This window comes from Pangasianodon hypophthalmus, chromosome 15 (assembly GCF_027358585.1).
Source record: "Pangasianodon hypophthalmus isolate fPanHyp1 chromosome 15, fPanHyp1.pri, whole genome shotgun sequence".
In the NCBI taxonomy this organism is placed as follows: Eukaryota; Metazoa; Chordata; class Actinopteri; order Siluriformes; family Pangasiidae; genus Pangasianodon; species Pangasianodon hypophthalmus.
This window is the reverse complement of record NC_069724.1, coordinates 19,182,651-19,205,129: the sequence shown is the minus strand read 5'-3', so window position 1 is coordinate 19,205,129 and position 22,479 is coordinate 19,182,651. Positions and strand designations below refer to the sequence as shown.

The following is a 22,479-nucleotide window of genomic DNA, read 5'->3' as shown; positions in this document are numbered from 1 at the left end:
ATGCAGATCATGTGCAAGCAATGCTACAGAATAGAACATTGCACCACCGCTCCTGTGTCAGCTAAACCTTCCAGCAAGTCCTTACTGTCATTTGGGGATTTTACTTTGCCTTTCTGGCCAGCATATGGGCAGTTCTATCTGATAGTTTTCTTGGTCTTCCAGATCTTACTTTGACTTCCACAGTTCCCCTTAACCGCCATTTCTTAATGACATTTTGGACAGTGGAAACTGTGAGCTGGAAGAGTTTGATATCTTTTTATAGTCTTCCTCTGCTTTGTGGGCATTAATTAGATTAATTTTCAAATCCTCAGTCGGCTGCTTAGAGGAGCTGATGGTTGTTGAGTGCCAGCACAAGGATTCATCACACTCGGAACTTGTCATCATCTGACAATTCCTAATGACAATTCTTGACTTGAGTAATGATTCCTAATGAATTATTTAAGGCCTAACAAGTTAATTAAGCTCTGAGATGTTACAACTGGAATGGTGTCCAACCTTTTGCACATGCCATCAGATATACTTCTTTTCAATTAAAAAAATCAACAAAATATGTAATTTGGCCAGAGGTGCACAAACTTTTGCACAAAACTCTAACTTGGCTGACCTGGTCAGTAAGAAAAAAGCTAAAACCTCATCAGTTCTGAAGTTCTTCTAATAGTGTAGTATTGGACAGTTTCACTGGTACTCATGTTGTTTATGCTCTCACACTCTCACATTCATGTGATTGGCTGTGCCTCCTGCCAATCACTGTGTAGTTGGACTTCTTTCATGCCTGAAGTTCAGGCATGATGATATTTCACATAGTTTTGCTATGCAGGCATTGATAGGTGGCACTGAACATGACACAGGGGGCCTTGACATTTTCTATAGGGAAAAAATCCTGAGACAAATGTTAAAACCGAAAAAGAGAAAAGTAGAAATAAGAAACCCTTAATAATAATAATAATAATAATAATAATAATAATAATAATAATAGGGAGAGAAAATGACTAAATAAAAGATAATAGAGAAGTTACTCCTGAATATGTTCAGCTTTGTCAGTATATAAAAATATTCTGGGTTGGCAAATAGATATCCTGAATTAAGAATGTGCAAGAGAGATAAATGACTAATGGGTTTTTAAAGAGGAAGTGAAAGAGCTTAGAGATGTTACAGGAGTTTGTGTAAAATACATTCAACTTCACACACACACACACACACACACATATGCACTGTCACTGTCTTCCCAGGAATGCAAGCATGTCTGAAGTTGCAGTTGTTTGTGGTTATTGAATAATTTCTTTGTAATTTCTGTGTGAAATCTGTCCATTTTGCTATTTCATCAGAACAACAAACTGCTGTGTCCTCATAATGTGATAGAATGTCTGGCAATTTTGTCCTTATGGGAACATTTTGTTGGTCTTCATAAGGAAAATCGTTTTAGAAAACTTAAGCTTTTATTTAAAAAAAAAGCCCTAACTAAAAGAGCCCAATGAATTCTTTCAACATACTGAAGTTAAAGTTAGCATTAGGGGTAGGTTTACACTTAGCATTTAGCTTCAGTAACACACAAGTCAATGAAAATACTCCACAAAGAAGTACAAACTTGTGTGTGTGTGTTTGGCCACTTGCATGTTGGAGTATTTGTTGCCATAATGGCCAGTTATGCTGATATATCTGAGTATAATCAGATCAAATGTGTCTTGAAATTTCCTTTCTATATTTAGTGTTTTTTGAGTCCCTGTTCAATAAATTACAAACCCCACTAGACCTCACATACTTTATATTGACTTTAAATCCAGTTTCTTGTTGAATATGGAGAAAATATATAAAAAGACAAACCAGAAACACTGCTTCATAACTAGTAATGTTAAAAATAATTAGTGGGTTGTATTTTTTGTAAATACAGTCATAGTCCATCACATTTTGAGGTGCTAAAGCTCTGTTTTAAGCCCATTTTACACCTGTTGTGGTGAGCACCACTCAAGCAATGCAGTGGTACTAATTCTCTCATGTTAATTATTGTGGCAATTTACACTGGACATGTGTTGTGTGCGCAGCGTGGCAGTTGATACATATGACAAGCTTAATATTTTACAATAGAAAATCAATAGAAAATTATCTGGTTTTTTTTTTGGTCTTGTTCTTTTGCTTCACTGATTGTCTGTAATATGTAATTATGTTTTTATATCACAGCGCTATTGAATGCATGATTCTGATTGGTCAGAAGGTGTTGATTAATTTTCTATAACAGCACAGCACATACAATAGTCCTCGCTTTATATTAATGCACTCATTCTAATACGATATAGTTTCTATAGTAACAAGTTAGACAGGGACTTGTACAGTGGACACTCCATATTAACAGATTAAAAATGTGTGGAAGCTTAGATACCTGAAATGATGTGAATGCTCATTTTCCTGTCTTTTTTAGGCCATGGGTTCTGGACGATTTCGTAGTTTTAAAATTTAAAAATGTAAGCAGGAAAAATAAGCACAAGCCTTCTCATTAAAAAGATGTTTTATTCAGATTTTTTCCCAAATATTACTGTGCTGAACCTGTCTAATTTTAGCTACATGATTTCTTTTGGCTGACGTGATTACAGCGTATTGAGCTTTCCATGCAGTGCTCCCAGTCTCTGTCATTGTGAGGGATTCACACACACACACACACACACACACACACAAACTCGGAGTATAGTATGTAGCTGCTGTTTACATGCTTTTCTCTATTTTCTCCCATCTCTTTCCAACGCCCCCCTCTTTCCCAGCTCTGTCTTTTCATCTTTTCCCTTTCTCATCTTTCCCTTTTCTCTCACTTTTCCCTCACTTTGTTTCCTGTTTGTTCTCTCATCCTCAATCCTTTCATGTCTCACACCTTTATCTTCCCTTGTGTTCTCTCTTTAATGTCACTCACTCACTTATTCTCTTTTCCTTCATCTCCTCTTTCTTCTGTTCTTTCTCATCTCGCTTTTTGTGTACCCCCACTTCCATCTCTCTCTCTCTCTTCTCACTCTCTCTCTCAGACACACACACACAGTTTTTTCGCTTCCTACACATTAGGGTCAGTGTTCGTTTAGCTTGTTTAGCTCCATGGGTTTGTTTCTATGAAAGCTGCAGTAGTTATTATCATAAAAGCAGCACATTACAAGAGATCCACTGTTACATCATTTGTTCATACTTTATAGTCATGATAAGCACAAATAATGAAATAACTGAGTTTTCTTTGGGCTATATAACAACCTAATTAATTATTAAAATACCTTATTTTGCATTGCACTGTACATGATGCTGTTACTTGTTCACAGCAATGTGCATGTGGGTCAGCAGGTAAAAATAAATCTGTAACATTATAAATTAGAAAAGATAAGTCATTGCCTTGTGATTTTCTGTGCTGAAATAAGTGATACAATGCTCACCTTCTTTTTATTAAATTGCTTGAAATAGTCTACACTTTTTCCAGTCTGTCTTTCTGTCTCTCATCTTTTCCTCACTACCCGTCTCTCCTACCATCTCTTTTTCTATCCTGCTTTCTGTTTGCCTTTCTCCCTTTCTCTTTTATTCTGGCTTTCTCTGTTTCTTTCTGTCTCTCTCACTTTCTTTCTATATTTCTGTCTTATTTCCCTCTTGCTCTTGCTATCAGTGTTATGCAATATCTTAGATAATTTAGAAGACACACTGAAGCAGAAAGTTCATGAGTTTGCTAGTGATTTGTTTGGCATAGAATTAGATTACTGTCCTCCTCATTTCCACAATAGACCTGCTTTGAGCCCCTTACTGGAAAACAACATTGCTGGAACATTTTAATACCATCCATAATGCAGGGTGCATGACTTTCCTGCCTGTTTTTAATCCTTTTTGATCATTCTTCATTCATGCTAAAGCACACAGGAGCCATGTGAGTGAAAAATGTCACTTTCCCTGACTGTTTATTGAAACAGTCAACAAATGCCCACAAAAAGTGCTTCAAAAAGAGTAAAATCCATCAGGCTTTTAAAATGTGGTTATAGCTCAATAATTATCCATGAACATTGTTTCAAAATGCTAATACTTGTTTGAAGTCTTGTACACTCTGAGGTGCTTTTCTGCTCACCACAGTTGTAAAGAGTAGTTATTTGAGTGGCTTTTCTTTCACCAACAAGGTGCTTCTGCTCACAGAACTGCTGCTCTATGGGATGTTTTGTTTTTCAAACCATTCTGTGTAAACTCTGGAGACTGTTTTGTGTGAAAATCCCAGGAGATCAGCAGTTCCTGAAATACTCAAACCAGCCTGTCTGGCATCAACAACCACTCCGTGTCGCTAAAGGTCACCTATGTAGTATAAGCACAGCTGTAAGGAACTTATATAATACATATAATATATAGTGCGAATTAAGAGACATCTAATTAGCTGAGGTTGTGTTTTGTAGCTGAGTGTTATGTCTGCTTTTGCATACATCAGTGTTTTGCATTATTGCAATGTCATTTTTGACCAAAAATAAATCAAAAATGCAAAACACTGATACATGCAAAAGCAGACATGTCTTTATAGAGATGCAAATTTTTGTTGTATAACACTCAGTTAAACAACACAATCTTTAAATGATTGTTTAATCTAATTCAAATGTTAATTAGAACATGTTGATTCAAATGTGCCTTTGTGTTTCCCTTAGGAGCGAATAACTTAAGACGTTCCTAAACACTTGCAAAACACATTTGCATTTTTGTTCACAGCAACACACAATGGCGTCCAAAATGAAAATGCAAAAGCAACGTCCATTAGACATTTAATTTTCAGTGTCTAAGCTGCCACGAAGAAACCAGGTCTGAAATGCCCTTTTGGGAAATAGTTAAAATGTCTTTAGCGATTTTTATCTGTATTTTTCTATTTTTTAAGCATTACAAGAGAGTCTGCCACCACTGCCACAAGTTTATAGAGACTTTGACAATTCCTCCCCTGAAAAGCTACTTGACAGTGAACATGCAAATGCAAACGGGATTGCAAAAGTGGTTTATTTTGCAGGTAATTATAGCGTATGGATGAGAGAGTGCAATTGCAAATGCAGGAATTGCTAGTACTTTTTCAATATAGCAGAATGAGGCCTGTTCAGACATTGAAAATGAAATGTTAAACATTGATTTTAGCAGCCATTGTAGATTGTTGTGCACAAGAATTCATCCATTCATTCATTCGTCTTCTGTAACACTTTATTCGGATCAGGATGTCGGTTTATCCGAAGCTTATGCCAGGACCAGTGTGCAAGGTGGGTGTACACCGTGAATGGGATGCCTGTCCATCATAGGGCAAAATTCACATTCACACCTAGGGGCAATTTTGTGTCACAAGCATGTTTTAGGGAGATGGGAGAAAATCTGAGAATGCAAAGGAAACCTACTCAGATACAGGGAGAACATGTGAAACTCTAGACCCTGGAGCTGTGTGGCAGCAACGCTACCCACTGCACCACCAAATGCAAATGCACGTTTTGCAATTGAATTTGCATTGTCACAAATTATCCTTGTCTGTAAAGCAAATGCAGTAACAAAAACATGTTTGAATTATCATGTCTAATTAGCATTTGAATTTGACTGAAGTCCGCATAATGCTGCCATCCTGAAGTATGAAAAACCAGAAGTGTTTTAATATAGGTTATGCATTGAATCATCAATATTCTTAAAATATGATTGACATGTAGGTTGTGTATCTCCTTTCTCTAGCTCCGATTTGAAATTGATAGCAGCATCAATTTTATCATCATGGGAAGGCAGTAGAGAATGAAACAGCTCTATGAATTTGTTTTTTTCGTTTCTATGTAGGATCCTTATTTTATTACACTCTTATTTATTTTTTTTAGCAGTTGGGAGAGAAGTGAGGTTTACTGGTACATACTGGGGTTTCTACATTCTAACCCACAATGTGGTTTAGTTTTTGCCATTTACATTTAAGATTCTGTGTGTGTGTGTGTGTGTGTGTGTGTGTGTGTGCGCTTCTTTGTACAGCCACATTGATTGGGAGGTAAAGTCATTCTCGCTTTCCCTTGAGTCATCTCTCTCTCTCTCTCTCTCTCTCTCTCACTCACTCTCTTCCGCTCTTCCACATTTTAGCCTTTCATGATTTAGATTGAGGTCACTTGCAATCATCAGCCATTCTCTGCTGAGATTGCCTGGGTTTTTAACACCTCCAGGCTTTTCACTACCTAACAATGTTTTGTCTCCAGGCCAGGCTCTTTATATAAAATACAATATAAAAACACAGCTCTTCACCTGCAAGATTGTCTGAGGCCAGCTTCACAGACAGCTAATAAAACAGCTGGTTTGCACAATTGAAGAATTTATGCACAAACAGGGAAGGTCATTTGCTTTATTAATACAGTTCGGTGTTGTAACCGACGTGAGAGGTCAGTTTCGATAGCGAAGTGACGTGGTGGAAAACAGTTGAATCCCAATTTCAACCGTACCGTGCCGATGACCAGCAGCGTTTATAGTAGAGGTCTGGATCTGAGCTGCTGAGTTGACTGCCCAGTCTCACGCACACCTCTCCACTTCATACAAAGTGATATCAAAGTGTTAATGGTCCATTAAAGCAAAAGAAAATAAAAAAGACTTTCTCAGTGTAGTTTTCAACAGTTGACTGTAGAACTGACATCATATATACATATATGTATAGTGTGTATACATATAGTATAAAATTTTATAATACTACAATTGTTACCTATCTGGAAAGGTCATTGATCATTATAGCCTATCTTCATTTCAATGTCAGTACAAATAATATGTATAGAAATTAAACACTAAAGTCCTTCCTGTGCTTGTGGATCCTCCTGCTGGCAGATGTGCTGTTTGGAAGTTAAAAAAGAAGATAAGTGTGATGTACTCAAAGCCATGACATGGAGTTGTATTTTTATGGTACTCTTCATTCATCATATGATTCTATATGCAGATATTGCTGTGCAGATTTTCTAGACGACTGAGGAATTCACATTTTAACAATCTTCCTTAACAGTTTCTTATACTCTTAAATGCATTCACACACACACACACACACACACACACACACACACACACCCTGGTTTCCACCTTAAGTCTACAAAGGAGAGGTGAATACCACAAAATACAGACCAAATGTGATATACGCAGTTTCAGTTATTCTTATCATGACACAACCAGCGTATTCCATATGTGCATTTTCAGCTTTTACTTCAAAACCTTTGGAGATGTTCTTGAGTGTAGGCACAAGTGCACCGTATAACACTATATAACAGAAATAAATACTTAACATGAATACAATACATGTGAAATTTTTCCCCCAAAAAAATATTATTCTAACTTAGCTAGAAGTACACAGGTTCATTACCCAAACCTCTTTTATAAAACGGATAATTTCAGTTCTAAAATTAGATTACGATGTAATCTTCGTTGTAAAATCTTCCAAGTGTATTTAGTAAATACATTGTTGTATTAGTTGGTAGTTACACATACCAGGGTGTGTCGAGGATAGATTTGGAAACAGCTAAGCGAACAGACTGACACTAGGACAGGTAGGTCTTCGTAGGTTTATATCACCAAGAATATTTAGAGCAGGGATATTTTATATAACTAAAATTAGGAAAGGTCCAGCTACTTAAAATTCCTTGCTTACAAAAGTCGATACTCCAGAGAGACCAGAGAGAGTAAAAATAAATCTATGAAATTGTATGAAATTTATACAAATGCATGTGATTGGCTGCAACAAGCCACAACAGAGGATCTGCTTTATCAGCTGCAATGGTTAGTGTTTTATAAAACGGAACTAATCTCTTTTCATATTTACTCTGTATGTTGTCCGTGTGTGCTACAATGTGGGGTTTTTTTGAGTGCTTGATTCAGTCCTCTGAATAATTTGCTGGGTTGGCATCCAACGGTCTGCCAGTTGATGAACCGTGATTTAGAGTATATTAAGGATATCAACAAGTCTTTATTTTTGCAGCAGTAATTTGCTTTTAAATTGACATAGTATTGCTAATTTGCATGGGTTGTAAGCTGCTCTGATTTCTCATGGCTGCTCTGATTTCCTCCCACCTCCCAGAAACATGCCGGTATGTGGACTAGCTACTCTAAGCTGCTCCTGTGTGTGAATCCACTGCAACCCTAACCAGGATAAAGAGGTTATTAAATATGAATGAATGAATGGAACAACTCAGTCGTGGCTACATTCAGTAAATCAGACAATAGAACCATCACTACACACAGAACGTTATATGATAATAAACCAATAAACCACACGAGGGAGTGCATTTCCTGAATTCCACTACTAGCACACTTTGGCTTATTACTGTTGATTGAATAGGTGGAGTGCCTTGAATAAGCAGTAAGCCACTTGAGGGCATGTGTTATAATGATTTGATTACAAGAAAAGATCAAGGGAGTTCCTAGGCATGACGCAAAGTGGAGTGCCTAAAACTGCATACGATAAAATCCATTGTTCAATAAGTTATTCAATTTGTTGTTGATAATATTTGCAGTAAACAATTGCAAGTAATAGTAATAATAAATTATACCACGCAATGTAGTCCATTAACAGTAAGCTTTGTTTGCTAAGCAACATAACGGGCAAACAGTGAGGCATTCCATGGACAGAACAATGGCTGTAGTGTAATGGTTTTTTTGGTTTAAAACTGTGCACATTAATACAGAATTCAGTTATAGTGATGCAGTCACCTGTGAGTATGACTCGGACTTTACAATGTCTTTGAATGCGACTTAGCCAATCAGATTTTAGAACCAAAAATATCTGTTTTATAAATAGAATATTTAAATTTCATTAAATTACTAAAATAATATGTAATAATATTATGGTGCATCCTATGGAGTTAAGAAAATAGAAACAATTCATGTAGAAGTTTTTTTGTGTGTATGCGCATGGGCGCGTATTAGTGAGTGTATGCATGTAACTGAGTGTGTGCTAAAGAGACAGTTGCCTGGGGCTTCTGGGGCAGGTTTCTTGGAAGATGTCAGATAGAACAAAGCTCTACTACAGAGGTTAAATAGCAGTCACTACGCTATTTAACGCACACACACACACACACACACACAGGGACCTCAGTGGGCCTGTCCTGAGCAGGGGTGTGTTGTGTTGCCGCTTAGCTGCTTGTGCACTCCTACAGCTGCTGTTCAGCCACTGACAGTCAAACAGAAGAAAACATACGGGTAAGTTTTTGATGTACATATATTACAGATTGAGATGGACATCATGGTGGATGAAATGTTGATTGTGTCTTCAGAGCCTGTAAGCTTTTTATGTAGAAAATGTGTTTCAATAGTGAATGAGTGCATGTTAATCGTTCGCAAGTAGACAGAGGAATGTGATCACACCCATTTTCTACAAGTTGTTAAATGTTTGACTTTCTAACTCCTTTCCCTCTGGGGAAAATTTTTAAGCTTCAAACAGAGAGCAAGTATTTTTGCATGCATTTATGATGTGCAGTTATGAAAAGTTTTAGTAGCTTCCGATGATTGATATTATTAATGATGCTATATGAAATTTAGGTTTATTGATCAAGTAATATGCACTAATAAGGGATTTGTGGCAGTCAGAAATTCCATATAATCACACTGGCACAGCATACATGAAGTAGCAAAATTGATAAAGAGACTATTTGGTTTTTGGGATCATGTAAAATACAGTTTAGTACAGATAAACCAGTACAGTAAAAATTGTGATTGCAATAGTGACACTCAAAAATGTAGCTGAGAAAATAGGAACTATATGCTGTACATAAATGTGAGGCAACATGAAGGCAAAATGATTCACTATAATCATTTTCTATCTCTCTGTTCTTGAAACTTTTCACCATTTCAGGAATAAACAGATGAAAGCATGTGACACGGCAGCAAATTGCTCATGGGTTTCCCTCCTCCTAGCCAGACAGAAAAGTAGAGACTGTGTGTGTGTGTGTGTGTGTGTGTGTGTGTGTGTGTGTGTGTGTGTTTGGGGGGGTGGGGTGGGGGGGTATGATTGACCCATTTAACTGCTGGCGCTTGTGTCTTTTAGGCCAAAGTATGTCCCAATCAAAATAGACCAATTATTAGGCCAAATGTTGTCATTTTATCATATTATTATTTTGCCTTACGGTAATTAGAGCACTGATGGAGTTTAATCCATTAATTCACTTGTAAATGATATAATTATTCATAGGAAGGGAATTGAGGCCATGTTTCCTCCTTTAACTGAAAATGGAGTCAATACTCTACTACCAAGGTCAGATATGTCATCAGATATTAAATTATATCAAAGTCTGTGCATCATTTTTCACTTGTACATATCCAATAAAGGGATTTCTATGCAGGGCTAGAAAGTCTGGAAAAGTGTAGAAGTGTAGTTCCAGACTGCAAAAATACAGAAATTTAGAAAATGTTTTGGAAAAATTCTGAATATTCTGCTGTCAGAGGTTTATTGCAGTTAATCCATTGTCTTTAGACATTCCCTTGTTTTCTGCACTAACACAGCCATCCTATTGCATATCACATTTGTTCTTTAATTCATACAGCTCTTTAAATGATAATAAAAAAAAAAACCAAAGTGATTTTCTCAAGGAAAGTACAAGGATCCTGTATTGATGTAAAGCAGTATGGCTCAGAGGACCGTTATAACTGAATCTTAAATGTTAGTTGTTAAGGGACAGCAATTGCATTATGTGTTAGGATTGTACATGTAGTGAAATATACCGTGTCACAACTGTGTAAAATACTGAAGCTAATGGTGCGTGAATGGATTATTCAAATGAAGTATTCTCAAAAACTTAATATAGATTTGCCTTAGATCTGTCTTATTGATTGAAGCTTTGTACACTAAAATACTCTGAGGATTTTGTTAAGGTCTATGAATAGTCCAGTTTAGAGCTAATTGAGCTAACTGAGGCATTAAGGCCAGATGGCCAGATGTTAACTCTGTATTATGTTTACAGCTTTGTCAGAGACTAATACGATGGTAAGTAACTTGAACCATCCCCCTCATTGTTTGTGTTTTGAGATTTACAAGATGCCTTGCACATTTTTAAACAGTTATGATTAGGGTCCTGCAAATATGAAGTTTTCATATAACAATTTTTTGCAGAACCTTTTTACTATGGTTTATAAGATCAGTGCATTACAAAAAATGTTATATGTACCTTGAAGTAAGCAAACAAGTCAGCAACTTACATAAGCAGCTAGTCATGGTATATTTTTAAAATGGTTATTATTTCAGGCCATAGCCATGATTGTTAATCCAAACAGTAAGGAAAATTTAACTTCCGGTCAGTTAACTTATAAACATATTCATGAGTCGGAGTGATAATTCTATCCAACAATTTCAAACACATATAATTAATGTTTTATAAAATATGTTTTATAGATTTATAATATAACTTATTATTGACACATACTGTAGTTAATTACAAAAAATGTAAACCTGTAAAAAAGACACACCTTAAGTTATTACCTTCAGACATGGGAGATACATTGAATCCAAACTTAGCATAAAGCGTAGTTGTCTAACAAAGACTGGCAAAGGCCATAATACGATTGTGTTGCACTGCATCCTTCCTGATTTGTCTAAATGTCACTCTCATATTGCATTTAAACAAATGTCAGGCCTAATGAAAAAAAAAATAGACAATTGTCTGAAATTGCTTCCTCATCACCTAAATCATGCTGTTGAAAACCATTGGTGCAATTCAATTCAAACAAATGTGTAGTCAAATCAAATGCAATTAGACATTGCATCTTATTAATGATATATCGAAAGATGTAATTCTTTGGCCTTCTCAGAAGCAATTTATGTCACTTCTCCTAACGTTAACCATTTAATCTTTAAATGCCAAAGGATCCCTTCAGTCTGCTGTCTGGTTTTATTGAGTTACCGTTTAAGGTCAGCTGTTGTGTTATTGAACATGTGTGTGTGTGTGTGTGTGTGTGTGTGTGTGTGTGTGCACGTGTGTATCTGTGTGTGTATTTTGAATGCATGTAATGGGAGGTGATATTGTCCATAACTTTGAAATGGTGGGCATTTGTGATTAACACAGACTTCTGAAGATTTTTTAAAACTCTCTACAGGCTCTATTAATTTATGCTTTGTGCATTTGGATTGGAATCCTGTGGGACAAAATAAAAAAGCCACAGAAGCAAGATGTTGTTAGTCTTATGCAGGCAGGAGCAGCTGTTGAGATATGAAGCTCATAGGACACAGTTCAGAGGTAGCACATTTCCAATAACATCCAGTGAACTCCATTAAAAGTCTCACTTTATGCGTACAAAATGCTTAGCTGTAAATTTCCAGTAGGCATTTTAAAAAGTCTATTGTAATGGGATTATTTTTATGATGTCATTTCCCAGCAAGAGCAACACACTGTCAGCATAAATCAGGCAGATGTGCAAAAAAGATATACTGGTCTGTATACTAAAATTTAGGAAAATATTTATATTTTGGGAAATAGAAATAACTAAGTTCAAGAGAAAAAACTGCAGGCTGCTACAAACAGAAAGAACTGCTGGAGTGGGCAGAATTAGTCAAGAGTGTCTGACAACGTGGGAGGGATTGGTCAAGAGTGTCTGGGAAGTGGTCAAGAGTGTCATCAGAAGTGGGCGAGATTGGTCAAGAGTGTCTGTGGAAGTGGACGCGATTGGTCAAGAGCGTCTGTCGAAGTGGACGCGATTGGTCAAGAGCGTCCGCGGAAGTGGGCGCGATTGGTCAAGAGTGTCTGCGGAAGTGGGCGGGATTGGTCAAGAGTGTCTTACATATGTCAGGTAAACTTACACATTAAGCTAAATAAATAAACACCCTGAATTAACTTCTCTTGCTTCTCTTGCTTCTCATGTTTCCTATTCCTAAATTTCTTTGCTGATCTCACCTGTCTGTGGCTTATCTAGTAACAGAGCTGAGCACAGGCACAGAATGCACTGCTATTACGATCTTTCTGAATCAGTTGCATTTTAAAATCTGCATGATCATCCATTTAATAACTGACAAAAACGCTTTTTTTTATTTATTTATTTATTTAATCATTAAACCTATTTGGACATTAATTGACATGCAACATAGGCAACTGCAGTGCTGTTGTTGTGGCTAAAGGATTACTTGTCACCCTGTACAGTGCTAGCTGTTGGCAAGTCAGCTAAAATCAATAAGCACAATTTTAGTATATTATCTGAATCCGGTACATTGTCTGTGGGTCCAGATTTACATTTTTCACTCTTGTAACTACACAACTTTTATAGTTACTAAATAATTTGTAGTAATTAATGAATAATATGCCATAAGATAAATAACTAAACAATATATTTCTATTAAACAATAAGCTGTGACTTTAAGGGGTTTACTGTTAGCCACTTAACATTAGTATGATCATAATTGACATAATCCTTACAAACCTGATGCTCATATTGACCAATTGATCTAATGGGTATTTTGTAACTCATTGGCAACTAGTACAGAGGCCGTGTAACCATTGTTTATTAATTTATTGTTAATGTTAGCATTAGCATTTTTGGAGTTAAATTGTTCCCTTAAGCTTTTGTTTCCTCTCACTGCTTGGTTCCTGTGTAACATCGATCGCTCACAGCGTTGTTAACCTTTCTCCTCCTCCTCTGCCTTCCCCACTACAGATGTCTGCTTGGCTCCTGTAGAGAGAGCCAGAGACCCAACTGTGTGTGCGTGCTTGCGAGTGAGTGTGAGGAGGAAGAATGCCACAGTATTTCATAAATGGAAAGGTTATAGGGCTTGACATCTGTATTGACGTATATTGATGTGATATTTCTCAGCATCCGTAGCCTTAATGTGTAGATCAAGGACATTTTAAAGGCTTTTAAAAAAAGCTAAATGCCTTGGGCCATTTCCATACACTCTTAAAAATGATCACCCAAAAATATCAATATATAGCAGTGCTTAAAATTTAAGATTAGACCTGATAGCTAGCTTAGCAAGTTAGATTTGTTGCTAGTCATGCTGGGTTACTTTGGATAGCACAATTTAATCATTTAGTAGTAAAGGCTAGTTTTCTTAAAGACCTTGAAAAAGAAGAGGGTAGAAAAGGACTGGCCTTTCTTCTGTTGTGCCTGGCTAATGTGATGCTGAACAGGATGGTGTAGTAACAGTATTGTTGACTGTGGTTAAGTCAGCTCCTCGGTTGTTGCCCTAGCACCAAACTGATGCCAGCTAACAGCTTACATATTATTGCCTATTACCCTGTTACTTTAAACATGTTCCATTGGTTCAACAAGGTCAACAAATTTTGTAAAAGCCAGACATTTTATGTATTATATTTAGGTTTGGGTGGATTAAAGATAGATGGATAAAATGGCCAGTTTGCTAGCTCACACTTTACCATATGTTCCTTGTCTTTTTAATTGCTGACATAAGTATGCTGTTGTCTGTTAACCTTCCCAGTACTGGATGTAGCTTGCATATACTGTCATGATTGTACTGTCTCTGAATATGTGCAGAAATAAATATACAGACTTGTACAAATTGTTCAGGAACATCCATGAACTCCCCTATTCAAGTGATTCTCAAGCACTTCAGTGAGATTTTCTATCCTTTTATTAGTTTATGTTTATTTGGTGGTTTACTTTGGCAAGTCATTGTCATGTTGAAAAGTGAATCACATTCCAATGTTTAACTTCTTGTTTCTGAGGCCTGGACATTTTCATGACTTTCCATTGTCCACTGTATTATTGTTTTTTCTCCAATTCCAATTGGAGACAAAAGGTAGTTACACAAGTCATCGTGGAACCCTGGATCAATGGCACAGGTTGATGAGAATGACATGGATACCACCTTATGTGCAAGCATGCTGAGAACTTGATCAAAGTCACAAAGTGACGAATGACACATCATTTGCAATAAATACTGCTGTCATACATCAGAATCATCTGTGCACCATTGCATGCAAGGCAAACTTACAGCCATGAAGATTTTCCACTCTTTTTGCTGGAGAGATTGCTAATAAAAAGGCCATCTTCTGCAGTCTCCTCTTCAAGGTCTCTTGACAGGCCCAAAGTGCGACCCTGGTACATTGTATTGTGCTAAGCGGTATGTAGCCACAGGCCTGCTAGTTCATCGGACAGTAAAGAAGGTTACAAGAAACTATAGTAGAATGTTTTTTGACAGGAGAAACACTGCAATTACGCATAAACGTAGTGTAAGGTGGCATGATTTATCACATGCCTCTTCTGCAGCAAACCAATAAAATGTACTAACCGGAAATGCAGGAAGCTAAAATCTGAGCATCCTTCTGTACGAATGCCTGGAGCTTTCATTTCCCCAATCTCTCCAAAAACTCCTGTTTCTAACAGAGGAAAAGCATACATTTTTAATATTAAGCATTTATGTGTAGGAAGAGTTCACAAAGACATATTTTTCTACATTTTTTTGGCTGACCCATTCCATTGTAAATCATTATTATGAGACACTATGAGATGTATCAATCATCGCATCATGTGACAATTTAGCATGTAAAGCTGTAATATTTTTATATTTAATTTATTCCGAATATTATTTAAAATATACATTTTCCATTGGAAACAGTAGTTCTCCAGAGGTTCAGAAAATTTGGGCACAAAAGTGGCAGATTGGGGAAACAAGATTCTTTCATGGTTTAATTATAAAACAGGGCAAGGTTTTAACAGGGCACAAAATCAAGATGGATGTCAGTACTGCATGAAAACGTTTTCTAGCAATGTTTTGGCAATCTGTTCTAAGAGGTCTTAAAGCCAGGTGCAATCTGAGTTAGTTTGCCGCTGTTCTGGACTGCTAGCAAGCTCTCAGTTACAAGTTGTGAGACAAACACCTAGAGCTGTTTTAAGGTTTTGTTCCATGTTGTGTAGTGTTGCCCTTCAATCGTCTGATCACTCATGCTCTGAATCATGTGCTGTCTCCTCTAAACAACACACATGCATAAAACATGAAAATCGTCTTGTGACTGAACAGGGCATTCTGTGTTCCTGGCTAAATATGGGCAATGTGGCACAAAAGGTCATTGATGCTAATCTCTCTCTTTCACTCTCATGCTTTGCCTTTCTCATGAACTCTGTGCTTGAAGAGAATCAGTTTGAAGTCATAATCCATGTCCTGTGACATTTCAAGGGTCAGGATGGTTATAAGAAAACCTGAATGGTCCTGAAGGCTTTCCCATGCTGTTTAAACTTAAAAGAACAGCTTTATCTTTGACTGTTACAAAGTGCTGACAATGGAGACTCCTTCCATAACTGCTAAAGTATTCTTACAGAAAGCTTGACCATGTCAATGATTATACATTTTTCTTTGTTAAATAACACCACATTTTACTAATCTGTTTATTACCAGGCTTAGATTTTTTGGAGCATCTGCCATCGAGCCATTACTAGAATGATGATAAAATATCAAACCAAGTGCATTAATATAAACCTTTGATTTGTATTGCAGCTGGAACTACTTTCATTACATATCACATATCATATTACATATCACCTTCTGACCAATCATAATAAAAAAATTTATCAGTGCTGTGGTAGAGATAAAATAAACAAGGATGTGTAGTGTAGTGTTGCATGTCACACATGACAACATGCTAAACTAAATCTTTTGGGTTAAAATCAATTATTGGAGTTGCCACAACTCTTAATTCTCTCACATATAATGAACTAATAGCTCATGTTGGCTAGCTGGCTAGCAGTGAAGAATGCAATGAAGTATAGTGCTCCAAACTCGGTCTGTGGCCATTTACTTATACAGCTTATTTTCAGTCATTTGGAGGGTATAAAAATGACATATGCGAGATGTTTGAGTAAATGCTGATGTCATTATTGCTGATTATTGTGTGGTCCAGTTTCTCTTGTTGGCTTTATGTAAGCAAAATATTATATGCTAAATATGGATGGCCCTGATACAATCGACAGAATTTCTCTCTCTTTCATACACAGATCTACAGTATTATTTAGCTAGCACACAAACATCTAGCTGACATTGTCACAAGTTACATGCAGCTTGTTTGCTGCTTGGAAAGATGTCAACTTTTTATATTTCATTTGCTTAGACAATTAATTCATTTTCTAAATGTGTAGTCAGTCACATATTAATCCATGTGTTATCCATAGTGAGAGATGGAGATGACGGTATCATCAGGTGTACACTGATTGCATGTCACACTGAGATGTTTGTATGTACACTGAACACATTTATTCACATTCACATTTATAAGCGTTATATAACTTGCCTTAAATGTTGGTAGTGTTTTCAACATGCATAAAGTTAATTGAATGACTTTAATACATAAGATTAAGGTGATGGGTTGGTAGGCTAAAACCCATCAGAATGAGATTAGGGAAATAGAACTGAACATGCTGTCATGTTTGTGTATCAGGATCTGTTTATGTATTTAAATCGGATGAGATGTCTGTTGTGCTTTTGGAGAGCTTGAAGCAGATGCCATTTTTTTTTTTTTTTTTACATAAGTTCATATTAATCACTTCATTTCATTATGTGCAAACAGTTGTCACCCAGACACTGCCATGCTGTGCTGTGATTTTTTTTCAGTTTCTTTGAATATTTGAATCAGTGCATAACTGAACAACTATAGCTGGACTTCAGTCTTATAAATACAAAGCAGCTACAGCTGATCTTCAGTAAATGTGCTAATATTATCTGTAAATATGGCATAAATAGGGATTCCCAGACAATTTGTCCACCATATATTTATAACTAAAAATGGTACAAAAGTGACACATTTGGTTTGTAATCAAAAGCTCTTCTGAATCGATAATTTCTATCACAATATTATCTGAGCTTTATGCATCAGCAGCTAAACAATGGTGTTCATTTCCACTCAGATGAGCAATATATAGGCATGTCTTTCATTTCTACCATGCAGATTCCCATTCATATGTGTGCAGCCATGACTTAGTTCACTATGTCAAAAAAAAAATTTAAACAAAAAGGAAGCATTGCAGTAAACTTTTTTTTGCCTTTGTGTGTATCGTATTGTTTATAGGTTAAGCGCGGTCAGCACTATGACTGATGGGGACTACGATTATTTGATTAAACTCCTGGCTCTCGGTGACTCAGGAGTGGGAAAAACAACCTTCCTTTACCGCTATACAGACAACAAGTTCAACCCCAAGTTCATCACTACCGTGGGCATTGACTTCAGGGAAAAGAGAGTGGTGAGTTTCCTCCTTTCTTCCTTTGTCCTATTAAGTTTTGAATCCTATGTCATGAGTGCATGAAGTAAAGGTCAAGAAGCAAATTCTTGCTGAAGCAAAAAAAAAAAAAAAGTGAATCACAAAAGGGTTGATTTAATCCTTGGAAACAAAAGGGTTGATTTAATAATTTAAGCAAGTATTTACATTCACACTGACATCATATTGTTGCTGTAAATAACTAAATAAGTCAGAATGTATTTCACTTTATCAGCACTGTTTCCCCCTTGAGAAAAATGCTGGATTTAAAGGTCACTGTAAGGCATTCCCAGTTCCTTTACCCCTGACAGCATGCTGTAGTAAAGTTGTCTTCTAGGGTAGAGGAAAGTTTGACCATTCCTGCAGTTATTACTTTTGTTTATATCAGCCTGCAGTATTTTGTAATGAATTTAGTTGGTTCTATTTCCCAAAGTAATAAATGAAATAAATAAATTATTAATTTAAACCTTAGCAACCCTGACCAGAATGAAACATTTACTGAAGATGAAGAAACAAACACAATAAATGCGTCACATGAAGCCTTATCTAGCTGTGTGTGCGCCTATGTTGATAAATGTGGCCTTTTTTTGTTCTGTGAGCTTCATATGCGACCATCTGCATGAAAGTAAAAACTGCCTGCTCCCATGACTTTATGTTGGGTCCCGTGGCATCCCAGTGTCCCAAATAATTTCAGTTAGTTACAGTAGTGTCATGTATGGCCCTGGACCACATGACTTTCAATCTCCTCATTCACCGTCACTCCCTACTGAGTGGTGATGTAACTCAAGAATGAACTGTGGTTTGATTAAATGTGTTTGGGTAGTGAGAGGTAGTAAATCAAAATGTGGTCTGTGTAGATAAACTTCATATCCCTAATGAATTTATTCACAAAAACCTGAAAGACAGAGGTGGGCATTGACAAACCCATATGGTATCATCAAATAATCAAAGTGTCCTGAGGTGGTGGGGATGGCTCTCTTCCTTCACAAATTCAAAATACACTGTATGGCTCAACACACACATATGTGCTTTCTGAACATGCCATTTCAGATTTAGTCTCTGCTTTGCTGTTATAATAATCTCCACTCTTCTGAGAAGGCTTTCCACTAGATTTAGAGTGTGGCTGTGGAGATTTGTCCATTCAGCCACAAGAGCATTAGTGAGATCAGGTACTGATGTTGAGTGAGGAGGCTTGGGGTGCAGTCGACATTCCAGTTCATCCCAAAGATGTTCAGTGGGGTTGAGGTCAGGGCTCTGTGCAGGCCACTCGAGTTCTTCCACTCCAGCCTTGGCAAACCATGTCTTTAGGGACCTCGCTTTGTGCACAGGGGCAGTGTCATGCTGGAACATGTTTGGGTCCCCTTAGTTCCAGTAAGGGAAATTGTAATTCAAATTGCTACGGCATATAGAGACATCCTATGCATGTGTGTGCTTCCAACTTTGTGGCAACAGTTTGGGGAAGGACCACATATGGGTGTGATGGCCAGGTGTCCACTTACTTTTGGCAGTACAGTGTAGGTTATAAGCACTGCAGAGATTAGGTTTAGTGAAATTTTTAAACTGAGGGTACTAATCAGAGGCAAAACAACAGGGCACATGTTTTGGGCTTGACCATGTGCTATAAAGTTTATTCACTGCCACTGGGACATGCCAGTTCCTATTTATCAAATCCATAATTAATGGTTCTCATAAAATATTAGCCTTGATGGCTGTGTGTAGTGTTTAGGTGGCATAGCTCATAATTGTTAATGCTGTTTCATAAAGAACAGTGGAATTTTTTGTTACCACCTCAATAAGAAAAAAAATGTAAAATCCTTCTTTAGGTTCAGTCACCTGGGAGGCCTTCATGGTTGAGTGTGGTATTATTTTTTCATAGAGTCTGTAATAAAATATTTATATATCTCCTTTTACATGTTAAAGGTTTGACATTTAGACAGATAACATTATTGGATCATGAATATAGTTATTTAACACTATATTGTCATATGCAAATATAAAGTGAGCTTTTGGCTGTCTGTTGTTGTCATTAGGTTGTAATAGCCAAATTAATCAGCCATTCTAACAAGTGATGCAATCCATAACATAGAAATTTCTGAGAGATTGAAAGTACTTATTTCATGCCAGAAGGATTCTATTTAAACATTATCTGGATAAGTGTGCAATGCCAACTTGATACAGTGTGACCCTTTTCTGGCGCCAGTGCATTAATGCCATTTAGTATTATGTAATGCTGTTTAGACCTTGATAGTCAAGATAGGGAAACAAGCCTCTATCCTTTTCCCAACAGTAAAGAGCCTGGCACAAGCAGGGGACATTGATAAGGCCTTAAAGCTTTATCATAGAGCCTATGTGCACAGGTATTCATTAGCATAAAAGTTAACACTTTCTTGTAAAAATGTTCAAAGTCGAAAGGGTATACGTGTGGCTGAGGTTTTGCTAATCATCATGATAATCATAACAGAGTGGGATTTTGGTTTGGTTTGGCTAGTTGGGATTTATTACAGATTTTGCTGTTAAGCAGCTTTAAAGTCCAATAAATAAGGGAATTGTGGCTGTGAAGCCAAGTGAGGCCTGAGATAACAGGATGGTGGGAGAAGATGGCACAAGTGACAGTTGTGAGGGCTCAACAGGAGGAGCAATGTGTGTGACCTTCTTGGTGTCCCCCAAGTTAGTTTTCACAGCATGCCGCTGGAAAGGTGACTGGAACTCTTGGAAGGGCAAGCCGAGCTGGTAGGTATTTGAGTGATCTGAGAGGTTTCCCGATGCATCAGAGGAGGGATGGAATAAATATGGCCTTGTATTGAGAAATGTTTGACTGCGACTCATCTTTACTCCCCTTGCCAGCACGTCAGTCAACTAAGGAGGCACAGAACATCGGTGGGTGCATCAGACTGCTCTGTTCCTCCTGAATCAATCACCTACGTTCTCTGGCAGTGTAATTAGGTGTATCCACACTTATTCACTCACTCACTTTCAGTAACCACTTTATCCTGGTCAGGCACACACTGAATTCCAAGCCTATTCTTAAGACACTGGGTGTGAGGCTGGAATACACCCTGAATGGGATGCTAGTCTTTAATATGGGGCACCATACACATATATTCACACCTAATTTATCTTAGCCAATTACCTACTGGTATGCATTTAGAAGGTGGGAGGAATCTGTAGAGCCCCGAAGAAACCCACATGGGCACGGGGAGAACATGCACATAAACTCAGCACAGACAGTATCTCAAGCTCAAGTCTGGAGCTGTAAGGCAGCAATGTTAGCAATGTCCATCCAAGTTTCCTGAATAGCAGAGGGACAGACCCATTTCAAGAGATTGCTTAGTTAGACGGCCCTGCAGACTAATGCATTAAAAATGACTCCTCTCAGCAAGCCAGCTGTCGGACCTCTTCGAAATGCAGAGCAACTTTTTCTGCCCTGGAACTTTTGTGCCCTGAGAGAGGCAGAGCAGTTATTTACTTTCTTCTTGCACATCTGCTCTTAAACAGTGGCATGAATTGCTCATAATTTTGTATGATGGATATGTTCCGTGCTGAAAGTACAGTTGCCCAGTGAGTAGCGAGAGTACACCTTAAATTGTCCATTGAAGTAATCCCAGATAACTGTGTAAAATGAAAGGAGGAAAAAGTTAGAAAAAACTTTGGCACCTGAATGTCTCTCCATCATATATATTTTTTTTATAATAGAAATGTGATCTAAAAGGGAGGCATTTGTAATCTGAGCTGTGAAACCAGGCCTTGTGTTTCTGCATCTCCAGCATCTGTTCTGTCACTTCTCTTACAATCACGTTGTCAGCAAGGTCTTCTCAAGCAAAGGGGCTCAGAATTGTAGCATCAGGTGTGAGCAAAAAAGCTAGGAATAGAGTGCATGCATGAAAATTGATTTAATGAGAGGCAGGAAATCAGAAGATTAATTATGCATACCAGTATAAATAAGTGTACAGAATGTAAAGACTATATAGCAGTCTGGAGTATTGGAGAACATGACAGCAGAACGGGATGTAATGGTAGATTATTCATTAAAATGTTCTAGCAATAACACTTTATAACAGTAATAACAAACATAATGTGCAGGCATTTTTTGCCCCGTCTTTGTTGTTCCCATGAACATTTTACTCTCAGACATAAAACAATATGATTATCTTAAATCATAGATAAAACAATTTGTTACATCTTTTCAGCCATTCTTCTCTCTCCCTTCTTTTTAGCTGTCTATCTTTGTCATTTCTTTTTCCCCAAGCGATGATGAATAAATTAATGAACCTGAGTTTTTGGGTCAGATTGATCTGATTGGGTCAGATTGGAATTGGAAGGACTATGTTCATGAGTGGCTGAGTAAAAATGCAA

General features: G+C 37.2%; 1 protein-coding gene across 2 annotated transcripts in view; it reads left to right on the top strand.

Annotated features, from left to right (window-relative positions):
• The window catches only part of rab27b (RAB27B, member RAS oncogene family), a 41,862-nt gene that overhangs the window by 10,295 nt on the left and 9,088 nt on the right, over positions 1-22,479 (top strand). The window contains exons 1-2 of one of the 2 annotated variants that reach the window (XM_026928783.3): positions 8,991-9,144; positions 17,940-18,111. In XM_026928783.3, coding sequence (XP_026784584.1) covers positions 17,959-18,111 — 153 coding nt within the window. In that variant the 5' untranslated portion in view covers positions 8,991-9,144; positions 17,940-17,958. Of the gene's footprint in view, positions 1-8,990; positions 9,145-17,939; positions 18,112-22,479 lie in introns of those variants that run through there. The other variant, XM_026928782.3, reaches the window with a different exon arrangement.